This window comes from Sinohyriopsis cumingii, chromosome 4, assembly GCF_028554795.1.
Source record: "Sinohyriopsis cumingii isolate HCF-2022 chromosome 4, ASM2855479v2, whole genome shotgun sequence".
Lineage (NCBI taxonomy): Eukaryota > Metazoa > Mollusca > Bivalvia > Unionida > Unionidae > Sinohyriopsis > Sinohyriopsis cumingii.
In genome coordinates this window covers 60036152-60056868 of record NC_142964.1, presented here as the reverse complement: position 1 = coordinate 60056868, position 20717 = coordinate 60036152, and the positions used below count along the sequence as shown (strand labels likewise).

Here is a 20717-nt window from a genome sequence, read left to right as displayed (position 1 = left end):
TTTTTTTCTTCAGCAGCCTTCTGGAACCACTTTATTTTACTATTAATGTGAACAGTATGGTGATCATTGGTCCAACTGGCTACTGAATAGACATTTAGATAAAATTAGACTATTTCTAACATGTACAATCCCCATTACATTTCTGTTAACATGTGGTATTAATCTTACACCCTAACCCCAGTACAAACATGGTTTAGATGTCAACCATTAGGAGTATATAAACTCACCTCCTATGAAGAGAGTGTTGAGAGATGCTGGTAACTGCATCAAATAAGCATCTCTTCAGACAGTTATCCAACAAATGGAATGTTTTTGCTTCTTCAGTATCCAATACTGCATCTGTGGCGAATGTCCATACGCTTTTTGGGTGGAAAACAGTCTCATTGAAATCCATATATACGGTGCTGCAAGTACTCCAGCTAAGCTGACCAGACTGAACTATGTAATATCACGCAGGAATTTCCATAAGGCATGTCTGATGTTCAGTGTTGAAAAATGATGCCCATGTCAGATGTTGAAAGTTATTTCTTCTTTCTATTCTGGCTATTTATCTTGAAATGAAAACTGGTAAAGAGACTATCAGACTGATAAAATGAAAATTCTGTGATATACAGAATCACAGAATGGTAATGATTTAATATTGAATTGATGAAACCATTGACTATAACTGGTGCTAGGAACTTGAAATTAAACTTTATTGTATAGGTCTTAAATCTTGTCCCACTTGGCTGGATTTTCCTATGCTGCCCACACATCTAGGAAGGATTTGATTATTCATACATGGTTTTCCCACATTGATCAATGCCCATGTCTTATTCACAGGACCTGAGCCTTGGGAATCAGAGTATTCTGCATGCCTTTCAGGAGAGATCTAAAGTGGTGCCAACACTAGATGTTAGCTATACCAGAACTACAGAAAGGGCCGATTCACCCAAAACAGCCTCTCCACCCACGCTTACAAGTAATTACTGGTAGCCATGTTATAGTAGTAGAATGAAATTATTATTTACAGTCGTTGTAATTTTATAAAATTATCAGACAGCTGATTGTTTAACCTGCAAATTGTTAATATCCACAAGTACTCTATTGGTTATATAATCTAATAAGCTCTGCCCATGATTTTTTGCAGGTTTCTGTTTAGCAATAACTGTATTTGTAAAATGACAGATAATTGCCAGTGACAGAGTTTGTTCAGGACAGCTACTGTTGACATTTTTAAAAGGAACCATCTTAACCTAGCTTATACTTGTATTGCTCATCAGATAAAATTGTCACATCGTTCGAGATTTCCACAGAATTTAACTCCATCAGCCATGCATAACACCTGACACATGTGGAGTAAATGAATAATATAGCCTTTTTTAATTGAATTTCGTTACTAATACAGTGTGACCCCGCTATAGCATGCTCCATTATAACACAAATTCGGATATAACATGGTGGTGGTGTGGCTCCCGATATTTCATATACATGTATTTTTCTTGTACACAAAAAAAATCTCTATTAAAAGTGCAAAAAATAAACGTAAAAAATTTATTTTCATTTTGGGGAAGAGATTGCTTATGAATAATACAAGACGATCCTGGCATGGCTCCTGAAATTTTAAATGTATTTTTCTAGTACATGAAAAAATAGTTTTTTCTTCTTAAAAGTATGAAAAATAATGTAAAAAGTTTATTCTGGCATCACGTAAGGCTTTGCCAATGTTGCAGACTTTGATTTATTTTCCTTATGGGCATCAAATTATACCATCTGGCGATCTTTGTTTATTGGCCACATTGTTGGCTGTTGAAACTTGTATATACAACCACTGGTTTGGAGTGGAGAAATTCAGAGGCCCCATGAAAGGAGCTGCAAACTGGATATAAAATTCACTGAAATTTATCTATTGTTACCTAACCGATTCTTTGTCCATATTGACAAACCATCTAAACAGTGCATTGCTATATCATAATCTGCTTATGTTGACATCGAGCATGAGTATTGTATGTTGTGAAATATCCACTTTTTGTTGTTGATATTTCTGGTAACGGAGATCACCCGGACAAGGCATTATCTTGCAATATGTCTTTCTTCAGATTTTCAGCCGCTTGCTAGTAATTAATATATTTACATAGACTGACATCTGTATGTGGATGGTAAGTAAAATTCCTCTTCTTTTCACTAAGAATTAAATCCTTTAGAACACTCTCATTTTCTGTAATAATCTCTGTCATCAGACCAGAACACCTGCATCTCTATCATCCATTGACCCTTTGTTAAATTTCTGATGCATGCATGGATAGCAGGATCATGTTGCTACTACAAATGTAGAAAAATAAGAAAAGAAAAAACACACATCTCAGGGATGGTCCTGGCTTTTAAAAAGCTGTCGCCAAAAAAATCGCCAACCTCAATATTTTGTCGCCAATTTTCAAAAAGTGTCGCCAAAAAAAGTAGTGTACATTTTTCCAAGTGTTAATTTAGTCTATTAATGTATCAGGCAATGAAAATTACAAAAGATGGATTAGTTAATACTTTAATTACAACAAGCATTAACAAAATGTTACAAAGTGTTACATGAAGATCCATCGCGATTTTAGGGCTGCCCACTTGTTGAATGCAGTTTCAAAGTCTAATTTTTCACATCTGTACATGCTAATTCTCATTAAATTCTCGAGAGATGAGATGCAGAGCTTATTTCTGATGTCAGTTTTTATGAGGTTCATCTTACTGAATCCACGTTCACAGTCCTCAGTGCTGACATGTGACACCAGTAGCCTCTCAGCAGCCCCCCCCCCCCCTTTTATGGCTAGCTTCACAAAGCTTGTAGCGAATTGCTTCCTAAATCCCAAGAATGATCACTGAATGCTGTATAAATTTTCTCGACAAGAAAAAAAGGATCTCCATTCCCACGAATGAAACTTACACGAGTCAACACCTGGCAATATTGGACCGTATATATAAGCATAAATTCACACCCAATTTAGGGATTCTTTCACTCCTGTATTTTGAGAAATAAATAATTATTATTAATTATGCAAAACTGTTTTTTTTTTTGCTATTTCTTGTTGCGGAGTTTAAGTCTCTGCAGCCGTAACACGGGACTGATGGCAAAAGGAAAAGATCAATGAGTAAAATGCTGCACTGGCGACAGATGTAATTGTGATTGAGATTTTTTCCATTTGCTTTGTATTTATACACAGTAGTCGGTACTTCAAAGGTTATCAGTTTTCTATGAAGGTTCAGCAAAACTATTGTATTGGTATATGTATAAAAAAAACAGAAGGATTAGCCATACAATTAATTGTATCTGTTCTATTCGCATCTTCAGAAGTCGGTCAGTTGTAGGTATAGTGCGGTAGCATGATTGACTGTATTGCAGCATACAGTACTCAGCCCAGATGTCAGCATAAGCAGATTATGATGTAACAATGCACTGTAAAGATAGGGTTGTCAATAAGAATAAAGGATCGTTTGTGTAACAGATTGATTCCAATGCATTGCTTAGTCAAGTTTGTGGCTTCCTTTCATTCTGGCTTTAAATTTATTCAGTCCAAATCCATGATTGTATGTACAAATTAAATAACCAAAAAGTATGTCGCCAAAAAAATCGCCAGATGGGATATTTTTGTCGCCAATAAGGAAAAAAAATCGCAATTTGCGACATTGGCGAAGCCCAGGATGATCCCTGCATCTTACTTATTGGTTTATTCAATAGGCAGGGAGGAACAGACTAATGTCAGTTTGGTGTTATTGTGTCATGGATGTCATATACTCTAGAATGACTGTTGTTGATGTGGCATTACTGTGTCAGTGGATGTCACACACTCCAGAATGACTGTTGTTGATGTGGCATTACTATGTAAATGGATGTCACACACTCCAGAATGGCTAATGTCAGTTTGGTGTTACTGTGTGAGTGGATGTTACACACTCCAGAATAACTGTTGTTGATGTGGCATTACTGTGTCAATGGATGTCACACACTCCAGAATGGCTAATGTCAGTTTGGTGTTACTGTGTCAAAGGATATCACACGCTCCAGAATGACTGTTGTTGATGTGGTATTACTGTGTCAGTGGACGTCACACACTCCAGAATGACTTGTTGATGTGGCATTACTGTGTCAATGGATGTCACACACTCTAGAATGGTAATGTCAGTTTGGTGTTATTGTGTCAGTGGATGTCACACACTCCAGAATGACTGTTGTTGATGTGGCATTACTGTGTCAATGGATGTCACACACTCCAGAATGGCTAATGAATGTCAGTTTTCTGTTTGCAGTATGTGTAAAGTAAAAAAAATGATTCCTCTTCGTGGTGAACATCGCAAAGTCAGACTAGGTCATCCAGAAGTTATGATTTTTATTTTTGCTGGGATTTGCTCACTTTTCTTTCCCAGAATCATAGCAATATTTGGACATTTTGCCTTGAAAAGTTAATCATGCCCCTACACTATAGCTAACTTGATCATTCCAGCTTTAATAGTCACTTTTTGCATTTTGTATATGGAGTAAACTCCAGCTTCAAAGAAAAATTGCCACTGTCCATGAACTAGTTAATAATCTTTAATAAAGATGGCTTAAACATTCTTATTCAAGGCAACTAAGAAACTTTTATTTATTCAATACCCATCTCTATTTATCAAACTTCAGATAATTTCATTTGACTATGTACTTGACTATACAAATTGGCCTCAGGGACTCTCCCACAGCAGTGCACGAAGATAAGTAAACAGAAAATTGCCCTAGCTATTTTCAGCCAGTTAAGCATCCTGGGGAATTGCAGTTTTCTATCTCTCACTGAACTTACCTTATAACTGCCTAAATGACTACTAACTGTGTGGTGATATTTGTCTTGGGTTTTTGATTTTGTTTTAATGGCACTTTTAACACATTATTGACTGCATCAGGCCAGGGAAATGATTAGTGACATAATTTATCATGATCATTAAGTATGACTGTTTACAGGTTACAGACATATGGTGTCAAGAAAGGTGTCTTTTTTTCATAACATTTACTAGAAATTATGGTTTTATGAACACGACCATGTCACTATTTTGGTAGTAACAAATAGTGTTTTCCATGGTTTGTATAATCTGGCAGGCATGATATGGGACCTTGTTTCGAAGATGATAGTATATTTCCTTATGAAACTGTAAAAACCAATGCATTACAAAAGAGAATCAAACAGGAAACAGTATAGTTGCAAATACTTCACCATCTGGGTCTTCTGTATCAGTACCAGAATAACACATGTAAGTTTTTTTCATCATGACAAATTTTAAAAAATTTCAGAACATGAAAATAATATGTAAAACAAATAATTGTTATTTTTGGTTAGTGACCATGTATGAAGATTAAAGGGAACAATCCAAGAAATTTTTTTTGGACCTACAATATCTGCTGACCAAACTATTACATTGTGAAAAAACTGGCTACATTTGTTGTCCTATTTTGTAAATGAATGCATCTCATCTAAATATTATGTATTTTACCAACAAATTAAAAAAATTAATGTTATATGGTAACTAAGAAGCCTCTCTGCATTGCAGACAGATGCTTCCTCTGTTTGTAAGGTTCAACTGCAGTTGATTAAAATGACCAAAGTTATGTGAAATCCATGTTCTTACAGCAGCTTAAATTACATAGAAAAAATAAAAGAAAAACTCTTTTTGTAATGATTGAATGTATGTGTGTTTAAGAGGAGAGTGAGATACGGGTGAAACAATATCTTGGTGTATGAGATCGTTATAGCATGTTATGTTAACAGGGGTATGTGACTATCAGAGAGGGAGAGAGAGAGAGAAAGAGAGGATAGATGCTGATTATAATCTTTCTTGTATGATTACATCTTTTGTTGGTGAGTATACTATCCATATAAATGTTTGAGAACATATTCAGCACACGAGGCCCATAGTTGATATCAAATTACTGAGGAGACAGGGAGATCTGTGTCTATATATGTGTAGTTGGTTGCTTGATTTGGTGTTTTATTGTACAGAAACACAAGTACGTTATGGTCAGTTGGAGTAAAGAAGCACAACAGTTGATGACCCAGGTTGATCCAGTGGCAGGAATCAAACCATTATTATTTGGTCACAAGTCTGGCATGCAGACCATTGAGTCTTGACGTGTACATAGAAATAATAATATACATATTATAAACAAAATGTTTGAAGCCACTAAGCAGGTCTCATGTATTAAAGTTTTACCAATCAATCAATAGTTGTATACTCTCTCTCTCTCTCTCTCACACACACACACACACATGCTCTCTTTTGCAAGCATAATAAGCTATGATGTACCTCACAAACTATTTGTGGTGCTTGGGGCAGTAGCAAACTTAGTAAAGGGCAGTCATTAACAATATTGTTTAAGAATTATGAGCTGTAAAGGTTGTTGTTGTTGTTGTTGTGGGGTTTAACGCCATTTTTCAGCACACGATAGGCTATACATGGCGGCCAGTATTAATGGTGGAGGAAGAACCCGGAAAACCCCAGAAAGAACCACCGACCCACGAGAAGCTACTGGCAAGCTTTCTCACATGCCCACATTGGCTGAATCTTAGACTCGAACCGCCGCAGACAGAGGTGAGATGGCAGTGATCCGTAACAAAGAGCGCTTTAGACCACTCGGCCACTCGGGGCCCCAGCTGTAAAGGTAATAGTTTTGCTGTTTATAAATAGCAGTCAATATCGTAATGAGAAGCAGTAGCATGCATGATGTTTTCATTGTTGACAGTAACTACTGTATAATGGTTGAAGAGTGGATGAAATAATTAAGGTAGATTCTCAACTGGTAAAACAATTAGATGTTGCCTTCTCAAAAGAGATGATAAGAAGTCTTTATGTACAAATACGTAATACCTATTTTAAATGGTGATTTTATTTTTTAATCTTCTGTTGAATTACCTTGGAAGAGATTACAACCACAATATGATATTTAATAAATGGTATAATACATTTCATTGGGCATCGAAAGTAAAGTTTACCTGGTGTCTGTGTAAATTTAAAAAATAATTATAGCATGAACTTAAGAGAAGATACATCAGCTTGAATCATGTAAAAGTAAGTAACTGTTTCATATTTAAAAACAACGGTAATAACAAGCCCAAAGTATAACACAGTAGTAAAAATGTTTCCAGTATTAGCACAAATAAAAGTATTTTTTACTTTCTCTTCTATTTGATGCCTGAAATAAATATCCATAATTAACAAATATTTTGCTTTTTACATGTGATTTTATCAAACATGCATAATAAGCAGTGCATTGGTTATTTTTATGTATTTAGGTCATACTCTGGTATTTTTTCAAAGCCTTTTGAAACTTGAACATATGTTCTTGATTCCAATGTTCAACAATGATAAACATGCTTACAAATAAAACAAATAATATAAAAGAATGTAGGTGTATAATTATGATTTTAAACCCTCCAATAATGTGTGTTTCCAGCTGGATGACCATTCCTATTTTTTATTGCCGACCCTGGCACTTCCCCCACCTCAGGCTAAAAATAAAAAAAAATAAAAAAATACCTACCTAATTTTAAAATCAGTGCCATAGGAAACGTATATTTTTGTGCCTGATCTAATCAAGAAAAATTTGGCAATATATTTTATCATTTTTGGCACAAAACAATCTCCCCATTTGAACTGTCAGATTTGCAGATTTAAAGGATTTGAATAAAAAATAAAAAAAGATCTTCATTTGAAAAATATGGTATATTTCATTAATATGCTTTTGTATATACTAACAATTAGAGGGTATTCAAAATTACATGAATTTCACTAAGCAATATAATTCAGTATTAAGATGATTCATACAGTCATCTGTAACTCATATTACAATGATATCTAAAATTTATGTTACAGTGAATGTTATGAGTCTGCTTTTAAAATATTTAACAAAAAAGAGTGAAAAATTTAACAAATAATTTATTTCCTTAAATACAGAGTGAAAATGAGAAAAAAGAACTTATAGTACTGCCGATTAAATCCCAAAATAATCCAAGAATTATAGACACAAGTCCTAATAATAAAAAGTCCTGAATAAAACTCAGTTCAAGCTCCTAAGAGATCTGAAACTGAAGGCGATGAAGTGTCTGTTAATAACCTATGGCATGCTGATGTATCATGTATCAGCAGTCTTTTGTTGAATCGCAGTCATGTAATTCCAGGTTTTAATGTATTATAAATTCCAGTGAATGTCTTTATCCAAGAATTGTATCAGAGCACTTTTGTATTTCCAGAGAAAATAATCACTTGACTGCAATAATTTGAAGAAAATAAAATTCAGCTCAAACTTGTCACAACATAATACAACTTGAAGATGTTAAAGCATGATTGGTAAAATCCTGACAGTCATAAGATTATATAGTTCTCTACTTGACCTCAGGTCACAATTAGCATTTTCTATATATAAAAATACATTACCTAATAGAAAATAACCTTCTAGAATGATCTAATGAGCATTGTTTACTTACAACACAATAACCTGTAAAATTCACTTAGGAATCTCCAGAACTCTGACCCAGATCAATATATTTATTCCTTCTTGTTTACATGAATAATAATCCTGGTATTAAGCTCATACACATAGAGAATAATTTAGCTATGTATTACTTGTTGACATAAATGACTTCAAGGTTGTTGTTGTTGTTGTAGGGTTTAATCCATTTTTCAGCACACGATAGGCTATACATGGTGGCCAGTATTAATGGTGGAGGAAGAACCCGGGCAAACCCCGGAAAGAACCACTGACCCACAAGAAGCTACTGGCAAGCTTTCTCACATACCCACAATTGGCTGAATCCGAGACTCGAACCCACGCAGACAGGTGAGATGGCAGTGATCCGTAACAGAGAGCGCTTTAGACCACTCGGCCACTCTGGGCCCCTAAATGAAGGTCAATTCCAGATACAGTGTTACATTACAATAGCATGCAATGAAATATATGTAAATAAAAAAATTAAACTAACAAATAAACAATTTAATTAAATATACATAACATGAATCAGTGATACATGTAACTTGTGCAGCAATACTAAGATGTGCAGATACAGGATTACTTAGAGAAACTTACTGTGATGGATCTACATCATCTTCTACAACAGTTTTAACTCACCTGTACAAGATACTGATTGTGAAGAACTTATCCAATACCCCCAGCATTGTCAGCAGGTTTATGGTGTAAACGTTACCATATGTTCCTGACATCATTCAAAACCATGTGAAAGTTGGTCACAGTGACATACTTTTCGTGCACTAATGACATTGTTGATTGATTGATTGATTGATTAGTTGGATTATAGTGGTGTGTGCATGTTGTGCATGTGCCACTGTTAATGGTCGCACAGCGACCTGATAATTGATCCTGGGGGAAGGAAAAAGAGCCTCATCCCCCAGGCGTTTGTGTGTACAAGGTACACTGGTAATTATAGCCTTCAGTCACGGGTCCTTTTGAATTACGCTCCCTCTGCTGCTGCGTTCGTATAATTGTTCCTGGGAGAAGGAATGAGAGCCTCATCCCCCAGGCATTTATGTGCACACGGTGCACTGATAATTTTAGCCTTCAGCCGCAGGACGTTTTTTTGGACCTATTGCGGTCTGACTGGAGGGCTGATTCTTGAGAGAGAATGGACCCACGCACTCATGATACTACTAAAATATTTCTGTTTACCTGTTTGGTTGAGTGGGAATTGGCAAATGTCTCTTCTTTTTTTTCTTTTTTTTTGTGGGGCTATGCCATCTAATTAATATTTATTTTGGTCTACACTAGAGCCCTTAGGTTGAATGATTTTTTAATTTTATCCATTTGAGCGCTTCAGTGATTGCCCAGAATTCAATTTGTTTTGTTTGATAAGGGTACTGTTTACAGTAATGAGTTTAAATACTTCAAAACTATGGTGATAGCAGGATTTCTCTTCTAGAAGCTGCAATTGGTAAACGGTGTCTTGCTTTTTAAATGTTATGTTACATTGTTATTTGCAGGTTAACCCTATGTAAAATTGTTCTCATTGAAAATCTCCAGCTGTAGGCATGGTATCTGAATGGAAATTTGTTAAGGTGTTCATTGTATCATTGTCACCCAAGGGAAAATAGGTCACAGTGATTTTCATTTGTTAACTAATGACCTTGTTGTATGCAGATTATCCCCAGTATCAAAAGAACACCAATGTACATGCAAGACTGGTTCTCTGTCTCTTTCTGACAGGTTGTTTTCACATTGAATCTAAAATACCAGTTCATGTATAGATATTATACCAGCAGGATTTTATGGTACTAAAATTTCTAGCAAATATGCCATCAGGTTTTGTACCAATGTTTTTACACTACCAATACCTGATACTTTACTACTTTTTAGTGCAGAGATATAAAGAAATTTTCAGCATTTAGAAACAATTGTTTTACACCATCAGGGCTCTTTTCTGTATGATGTTGAAATTGAAAACAGTTTCTGGAAAAAGACCATGCATGATCATTATGATGTTGTGAATTTCAAGATATGTAAATTACGAGAGTAGTCTTATTTGTCTACCTATGTTGCTCAACTGAGTTATTCCTTGCAGTGTCCATATGTATGACCCATTTATGCTATGACAATTCATTCCAGGAACACCTCATCAGTATTATGTGTATTGCAAGGAATGTAACTTGCTGCAAGTTGGAAAGCTTCGGGTGAGATGTAAACTTTGCCAGGAAGGAGGGATTGTCTTGAAAAGGGTAATTTCCTCAGTTATTATGCTTACTATAGGTAATATTCAAATTTGTAAATATTAAGTTTTATTTATCAAGCACTGATAATTAAAAGAAACTATAACGAAAAAATGCACCCTTTTTTTCTTTCTTTATTTCTTCCTTCCATCCTTCCTGCCTTCCTTCCATCCATCCATCCTTTCTTTCTTTTTCTTTCTTTCTTTCTTTCTTTCTTTCTTTCTTTCTTTCTTATGACTGCCAGTACCACTTCAATCATGTCAAACATTAGTTTGCATTGTTTGAAAGATGATAACATAGAGAAGCATTTTTGATGCAAATATATTTAACCACTTATATATAGGATTTAATAATGTATATGAATGTTTCAGATTTTAATATATCCCTGTGACAAATATGAAGCTAAATAGCAATAACAGGGTTTGTAAACTAATTATAAAGTATCATAAGGTATAGATTTCATGTGCTTAACATTTTTTGTGAATTTAGTAAGGAAACTGAACGTGAAATTGTTTTTTACTGTGCATGGGAGGCAGATTGAATAGATTGTTATTTTGCAACTATTTTATGCCGAAGTTGTTTTGTGTTGATCAAATAAATATGGGAATGACAATGAAATAATATGTCTTTGTGCATGTTTACATAATTACTGTAAGCAAAGCTTTTGATAAATTTTAATATTACTTGCATCACACATGTAGGAGCCAGAGAACTGGGAGGATGTGTTGAATACAGAAAGAATCCATGGAGAATGCAAGTCTGGAAGTTGTGGTGACCAGCCCGTTGTATGTATATTGCACTTTGTCTGACTTTCATGTGTGGGAATCATATAGTAATGCCAGGAAGATTTTCATAAATGCTACAGCAGGCTGAATTTTATTTTATTTTTGGTTTTTATATTATCAAAAGTTGTAGGAGAATTATTTATCATTGCTTCTTTTTTATTGGCTTCATTCATTTAGCAAAACTTTGATTGGTTGTCAGTGCTGATATCATTACACAAGTGTTGACATTAAGGCTATGTTGTTTGGTGTGACATTCAAGGTTGGTAATGAGTATTGTTTTTAGCAGACACGATCCCTTATTTTTTTCTACCTAAACAATACATCTAAGAGTTGATATGGATAAATAAATTCAAATAAATCTCAGCACAAAACAAGAATGGATCCTTGTTGGCATTATTTCATTCATTGGATAAAGGGTAGTTGCTGTCCTGCAGCTAAATAACCAGTATTTTACTTGACAAACAAGTAAATTTCAAGAAAAGAAAGAATTTCAGCTCATGTGTTTACTTGAATATTTATTGCTTCATTTTCAAGTAATGGTAAGTTCGAACAACCTGTATTTAAACTGTTTGTGTTTAATACAATAAAACTGTTGATTTGATTTGTATCTATAATGTAAGTAACATTTCCTTAGTGATCTACCAGCACATATCAGACCTAATTTCCTAGCTTGTACAAGCAACACTTGCTGTGTTTTCACAGTTGACAACTTCTTTAATTTGGTAAAGGTTTTTCATTTTCAGTGTTATTACTTTGCCATACTGAAGCTCTTAGGCACCCTTGGTACATACCAGTATGGGTCACAGTTATGTTCCCTCACTTTGCTTTAGCTGTATTTAAATAGGTACAGGTGTGGTGTGTGATATAGAAAACTCATATTGCTGTATAATTTCTGCTGCAGTTGGATTCATACAGGTAAGTTTTCTATATTAATCTAGTTTTAGTGTCAATTTTGTAGTTATGTATGTGATGCTCTACTAATGTTACCTGTATATGCCATCTTTTGGCCTTTCTTACAGGTAACGTTGTCTTACAATTGATACTATAGCATCCACACTGTAAGTATTAATAACAATGCTTCAAAGCATTTTTATGTGGATGTATGATGTGTAATATAGAAAACTTGTTGATATTGCAGTGTAGTTTCCACTGTTGTTGGATATGCCCCAGTATGTTTTCTATTCATATTTTAATCATGATTCAGTGATTCTACTTGTTTAGTTAGTAAATTAGCCTTACCTGATGGTAACTCTTATTAGAATTGATATTTTAGTATCTGCCTCATACCTCATAATTATTGATAGCGATGTTCCAATACTGTTCCTGTATGGAATGTCATGTGCTCCCTTTTGCAGGTAATTGTAATAGTGTTTAGCTCTGCACATACACACATAAAGCAGAATATATGCTCAGTGGGCTACAGTTCTGTTGCCACTAAAGTGGAAAGTACAGAAGCACAACTTGAGGGACAAGGGCGTCATCAGTTTGCATGCTAGGGGTTGACACCATACCACTTGCTGGAGAGTGAGATAGAGAGCAAACAAACTGTCCCAGTTTCCATCTTGCAGATGAGAATTATGGACTGGCTACATGAATCAATATCCCATACAGTGAACTGGGCAATATCATGTCAATCATGATGGCCCTGTTCCATCATGACTGGATTCTGCTATATACCTCTGTTACCTCTGATCATAATCAGAAATGGCCTCAATGAATCGTATAGTATCAGCCTTTAGAAGAACAAGCATTTCCCGTTTCACGAACCCAGGTTATACAGACACTGTCAATGGATCAACATAGTGCTGCATATGATGCCAAGCTTAGTTTCTCAGTATCCAAGAGATGCTGCTTCACTTTGTTCACCAAACTTTGTCACTCAAAAGGAGCCTGTACTTAAATACTGCTTGAAAGTCACTGTATTTAATTCGTGACAATGTGCTAGTTTAGTGGGGATGTTCCAGTGGCCTAATGGTTAGAGTGTCCTCCTTGGATGCAGGAGGTCATGGGTTTGGACCCCGGCCAAGTTATAACAAACACTTATAAAAATGGTACTAGCAGCTAGAGGTTAGTGTTAGGACTTGGACGGCCTGGTGTCAGGATAATGTGACTGGGTGTGACATCATGCTTCATGTCTGCGGCATGATGCCCCAGTGGTAGACATCACTATAAACTGTCACACTGCAGACATCATAGCGACATGACTGAAAAATTTTTAAAGCTACGTTAAAAGTCCAAATCAGATAGAGTCTATCACTTTAGTGGGCCATCATACTCTGCATTCTTCTCTAGCCACTTCACAGGTAGCACAAGAGATATCAACTTTAACACCTTTATCCAAAGATGGTGGAACTACCTTGCAAGTCCCCTATATTGTTATTAGATGTACATAGATTTAGCCTTATGAACTTCGACTGAGAAATTTTTCACCTCCCAGATTACTTTCCTCCTCCTTCTCCCTCTACAGCTTTGTCCCTCTACAGCCTCCTCCTCCCTCTGCATCCTGATCTAATGTTCCAGCATCAGTTGATTATTGACTATGAAGGAAGAATCCACATTTAAATTACTGCCACAGTTTAGTGATATTCTGGGCTGCTTATACTACCAGTTACAAGTTACAAGACCCCAAGTATCAACCATCTCTTTTTTTTCTCACAAGAACTCCTTCCCTCAAACTTTCAGTAAGTCACGCACACTAGTTTTCCATTTGGATATCACAGCAGTTGGTTACCACAACTTTGGGGATGGCAAAGCCATGACTTGAAAGTCTTTTAATGAAAGACAGTAGTTGGTGTGCAACGTCATGGTCATGGGCTCTATGTTGGATCCAGTATCTATAGCAATTTTTCTACAGGCGCAACACTGTATCTTTTCCCACCCCAAATCCCACAGGACATTTGTAGAAATTTGTTTCCAGAATGGCCGACAGCTTAAACAAAGCTGCCTAATGTGCTTTGGCCAATGCCTTAACAACATCTACAAACTTACAGCTGGTGGAACAAGATGCAGTGCTGTTTACCTCCATCTTTGGTCAGTTTGATGAAAATCCACAAACAAGCCACCAAGGAGACTGATTTCTCTCCCACTCAGTTTCATTTGAGGGTCTTTCATTGCAGTCAACAAAAAGATGACATGGACTCCCCAAACAACTGTGAAGCAGTCCTGCCAAATCTGCAACTGGCAAAAACCACAGTCCTCCCAAACACAAAATGGACAAGAAGCATATATAGGGCAATTGTTTTCAGCTGCATTTCTTTCAAAGAGGGCCTCCTGATTCAAAAAATGAACTCATCTTAACATTACTCTTATTACAGATCTAATTTGGAGAAAAGTTCTAGTTCTTTCTGCCGAATGGACCAAGATATGGACCCAACAAATGGTTTCCGAGGGACTCACTATCACTTTCAGTGCACCATCTCCATTTTCCAGGGTTCCCTCAGCTGCAAACATGGCATTCTTCACCCAGTCACTGACTTAAGCACACTCAATCAATTCATTTGTGCCCCTTGGTTCGTGTTAGAAACAACAAAATAGGTTCTAAATGTCATCCAGGAGGGAGACTATGCAAACTGTGGACTTGAAAGATGTGTATCTTCATGTTCCTGTTCACACAGCTTCCAGAAAGATCCTGCATTTTTCCTACAAAGACACCATTTGCCAGCTCATAGCACTCCCAGTTGGACTCAATCCCTGGAGTTTCACTTGATTACCTGACTGGGTAAATGGACCATGTCCAGACCACTTCCATGGTGGCAGCATCAACTAGCTGGACTACATTCTACAAAAACATCAGGTGAGTTATATCTTGGAGCAAGACAAGATATCCCTTGTTCCTTTCCTTCTCAACTTTGGTTTCCTTGTCAACAAGGACAAATCCATCAACATTTTGTTCATCTAGATTTGGAGTTCAAAACTTAGCCAGCAGAGTATGTCTCCCTCTCAGGAACATGCATTGAAAATTAGTACAGTGATGGCTTCTATGCTTATATGAGACAATCTACACACCTGAGAATTCCTTCACCTGCTGGGTTTGCTCAGTAGACTTCTTAGTATTAGGTTACCAATTTATGCCCCCATTACAAATAATTTTGTTCAAATAGAGGATGAAACTTTGCCCATGGGACTGACTTACCATGATCTGTGCAAATAAGAGGTTCCATCTTAGAAAATAGGCAACCTCACTTGGCTCACATTGGGTATACATCTGCAGTACAACCTCCAGAAATGACAATCTGTATGGATGCATGCATAGAGCACTCTTCTTTGATCATACCATAAAGCCAGTGGTGTGCGGCCATATCAAGGTCATCATTTACATATCAACATTCTCGAGTTGAAAACCATTTTGAAAGCTTTTCATTGGTGTCAGGAGGATCAGCATAGAGAGAGAGTTCTGGTTCTCTCTGACAATACCATTGTAGTGACTTATTTCAAACAGCATGGTGGAACCAAGTCTCTAGGTTGTTGCATTCTTGTTTCATATTTTCTAAAGTGGCATCTTCAACGACAAATCTGCAACCAAGTTTGTCATATCCCAAGCTTAAATGTATTAGCAGACATCTTGTTCCAGAAGAATCAACTGATGCAGATGGAGTGGTCTTTTTATCCCACAGTTTTAATTCAGATTTATACCCAATGGGATTGACCAATTGACCAGATCTGAAGCTGATACACAAAGAAAGAGAACTGGAGTGTTGCCTAATCCTCATTGTTCTGCTCAAAATGGGAAATATTGTTTATCAAGAACCTCATCAGTCTTGCAACAGAAATCTCCAGGATAATCAAGATATTTCTTCATCTGCTCAAGCAACCTCGATGGGATGTGATTCATCCCAGTACAGAGTTGCTTAACCTGCACATCTGGATGATATTAAAAAAGCCCTCAGGAACAAACAGTTCTCACAACCAATGGTGAAGAAATCACTGAATCAAGATGGGCCACCAATTTAAAGTGATGGCAAATGGAAAATCTTCACACAGTGGTGTGCCCAAGAACACATTGTACCACTACAGGCATCAGTACCTCAAATAATTAACTTTAAGTTCCTACTATGGCTCTTTGATGAGAAACAGTTAGAACCAATAAGGTTACTGTTCCACAATCACTGACACCCTGCCTCATCATGGAAGAGAGGGTATTGGATGGGTACTAACCTGGCTGAACAAGACACCATTTGAACTGCTCTCAAGAGCCTCATTGGTTGACTGATCATATAAGAACTGCTTCCTTGTTGCATTAGCAAATGGCAGGCAGTCAGAATTAGTGAAATAGGTACTCTATCACCAGACCCAAAATACATGCAGTTCTGACAAGATCTGTCATTATTGCTCTTGATGGCCCCTGTTTTCATTGGGGAATTATTACTTATGTAATTAAATTCTTGTCTACCCTGGATACTTAAACTCAAGGTTGTCTACGGGACTCAGTGCCAACTCTAAAGTGGTACTTCAAAAAGATTGAGTAATTGTGTTGAGGGAGATCATTCCTCATTTTACTCCTCTCAGAGGGAAAAGACAATATATCAGCAAAAAAAATTCATTCTGAATAAAGCGGGTTATTTGTTCTACATGTTGGAAAATAAACCCAAAACAAATGAACTTGCTTTGCGTCTTTTCTCATGAAGTTGGGGCGGTCAACACTAACATTACATTTGGGCGTAACTGTTCTCTGAAATTATATATGCCATGGAATGGAGATCCAAGTACACTTCTCCATCTTCTGTCATAGAGATCTTTCATCCTAAAAGGCTCAGTTTGATCTGGTGGGATCTATAGCCATGGTACAACAAAGTTACCTTCCTAGGGTCTTTCAACATCTATATGTGGATGTGGATTCATGACTTCTGCTGGATTTGCAGAGGGAATATTGTTCATCCTCACTCCCTGAAATATGGAGTCTATTCTCAAGTCCACTTATCTAGAAGCTGTCTCACATAACTTAATGGACTGGAAATGGTCTCTCTGGGGTAACAGGAGGTATCTTCCTCCACCTCTTACCTATTTTCCTAAGGTATTAAGATTAGGTAAGGTATTTGAAGAAGATACCAATTTTTTCAAGTAAAATGTTTCTTCAATAATATCTACCTAATCATAATACAAAAACACTCTCTCAACCATTGCCCATTACATCAGATTTATATAAAGCGTGCTTTTCACTCCAACAGTAATTTGACTATTCACAGGGTTTGGCGCCAATACATGTATCAAGGGGAGATCACTATAACTATCACATAGGTTGGCAGATAACTTCTAGCTTTCAGCTGTAAGTATCAGTCTGGGAGGACTGAATTTGTGAGATAGTAGTAGTTCTCTTAAGATACTATGATTGGGTGAGTATTATTCACAAAACATATTTTACTAGAATAAATTGGGGTTTTTTTTATTATTTATAAATTTTGTTAGTTTCACAAATATTGGAGAATGGAAATGCAATGCTTATGATAAGGATGAATTCTTGGGCTTTGAACAAGATGACACTAGACGACAACATTTATAGGATACTGTGAACTACAATAGTGTGGACTATACTTTCTTGTTTTTGCACAGTGATGAAATTTTTGTATATCTGTAAATTTTAACAAATTACTATTTATATAACAGAATTGTGGCAAATTACTAAAATGGTAGTTCTCTTGGAATGTACAGTGATGTGTATGTAATGTATGGCTGCATTGTTTTCCATTCATTATCATATGGATAATGATGAATGTGTATGCCTTTCTGCATTGTTGGCAGCAGAATTATCATCACTGCTAATTTCATTACCTCACCTTTTTGTTTTTGAACACCAAAATGGAGTAATTTAATATATTTTAGGACAAGAAAAATAAGATTAATTTTTTGCATTATGAAAACATTCAGCAACTATAGTAGGTCAGTTTCTTGAGCATAATCAAGTTACTTGTGAACATTTGATTGCTTGTTTATACAAAAGGTGATGGCAGGGCATTTATGTTCTACAAACACATTTCTTCTTCTTTTTATGCTTCATCTTTATGTTTTGTGGTTGATCCTTTAAGTATTAATAAATTTGTTCATTAACTTCATTTCAAAGAAAATGCCATGAAAATGCATAGGTTTATCCTTCCATCATATTTGCCCCCTGATGAGTGCTTTTATTGTTAAGAAGATAGTAACTCACAGAAAAAATAGGTCACAATTACCTAGTATTCATTCTCAAGTGACTTTATAAGGATTTGGATCATGCACTATTGGAACAGACAGGACATGGCATTTAACGCATTACCCTTAGCCCAGGTATCAAATACTTTTTCCTTTTTATGTTGAGCATTTCTATGTCATGTAATATTGTTGAATAAACTGTTGCCCATTTATAATCAGCATCTTTTATCTACAGTTTCTTATAATTGTCAAATCTAAGCTCAACCCAACCTACTTCTAGTCGTATGCCCTTACCTTTTTAACAACTTTATCCTATATGAGTAAAATAAATGTTGGGGTACTAGATTATATCCACATATCAATGTTGGGCTACTAGATTATATCCACATATCAGTGTTGGGGTACTAGATTATATCCACATATCGATGTTCAGTACTAGATTATATCCACATATCAATGTTGGGGTACTAGATTATATCCACATATTGATGTTCAGTACTAGATTATATCCACATATCAATGTTGGGGTACTAGATTATATCCACATATCGATGTTGGGGTACTAGATTATATCCACATATCAATGTTGGGGTACTAGATTATATCCACATATCAATGTTGGGTTACTAGACTATATCCACATATCGATGTTCAGTACTAGATTATATCCACATATCAGTGTTGGGGTACTAGATTATATCCACATATTGATGTTGGGGTACTAGATTATATCCACATATTGATGTTGGGGTACTAGATTATTTCCACATATTGATGTTGGGGTACTAGATTATTTCCACATATTGATGTTGGAGTACTAGATTATTTCCACATATTGATGTTGGGGTACTAGATTATATCCACATATTGATGTTGGGGTACTAGATTATTTCCACATATTGATGTTGGGGTACTAGATTATTTCCACATATTGACATGTGATACTTCTAGTTCAGGTTTCATGAATTTGTCATCCTAAATGATAATCATGGAGGTATCATCAGATTTATGCACATACATCACTGAACACACCCACAACAGTTTTGTTCAACTCATGAGACACAAACTACTGAAATAATTTCTTGTGTTTAAATAATATGAGCCAAGTATTAAGATATGAATTGATGGTCACCACTAGGATTATTCAAGACATTTATGAACACTGTAGAACATACAAATGTTAACATCAATTGCAACATGAACTGTAGTATTGATAACCTCATGAATGATTATGAAAAAGCCGTGTAGCTAAATTTTCCCTCATGCACATTAGCATTTTGTCACAAAAGCTGCATTATAATTTTGGAAAGCTTGATGTTGTTCTTCTTAAATTTGATTTTTTTCAACAAATGTATATAAATTTGGTATTTGATTACTTTCTGTCTTTTGCAGCAATTTTACTTCAAATGTGCCAGCCATCAAGATGATGCCCAAGAAGCCATAGTAGTCCCGTTAAAGCACATTCGTCCCAACAGAAGACTTGTTGAATGCATTACGTGTGGCAGTGTCAGGTAAGCCAATAGAATTCTGGAGATACTTAACTCACTGAAATATATATTAAACTTTCACAGATCAATCAGACATTCTGTATGATGATGGCAAAATCATCATCATTGCCATCATCATCATCATCATCAGTAGCTGCAGCTTCATCATTAGGATTCTATGTGATTTTGTGTTAGATTATTGGAAAGCATATACAGGATGGATTAAGATGGTATAACTCCATTGTTTTCATTGTGGTTTTGGTTTTGCACATTTTTTATACATTTAAATATACAAAATGTACGAGATATAAGCATGATAAACATTAAATTTGTTGTTTTAAATTGGTATGAGTAACTGCTGTCAACAATGACATTTCCAGTTCCAGATCTTACATACTTTGATAGATTTAATAGATTTTTCTCTTCCTTTTAGTACACCCATTCTTGTCTTTCCATGTGAACACCAGCATGTGATGTGCTTGGAATGTTTCAAGAGTTATGGGAATGTCAGGTTAAATGAGCGGGCATTTGTTCAGGACCAGGAACATGGCTATAGCCTGCCTTGCCCAGGTATGAACAAAGACATGTATAGTTTCTACTGAACAAATAATAATACACAGCCATC

At 35.9% G+C, this 20717-nt stretch overlaps 1 protein-coding gene across 1 annotated transcript in view; it reads left to right on the top strand.

Moving 5' to 3' along the window:
• LOC149801246 (E3 ubiquitin-protein ligase parkin-like) overlaps positions 1–20717 on the top strand; it is a 42132-nt gene that overhangs the window by 4207 nt on the left and 17208 nt on the right. The window contains exons 2-6 of the mRNA XM_089955322.1: positions 823–961; positions 10598–10707; positions 11400–11483; positions 19998–20116; positions 20526–20662. Coding sequence (XP_089811448.1) covers positions 823–961; positions 10598–10707; positions 11400–11483; positions 19998–20116; positions 20526–20662 — 589 coding nt within the window. The remainder of the gene's footprint in view (positions 1–822; positions 962–10597; positions 10708–11399; positions 11484–19997; positions 20117–20525; positions 20663–20717) is intronic.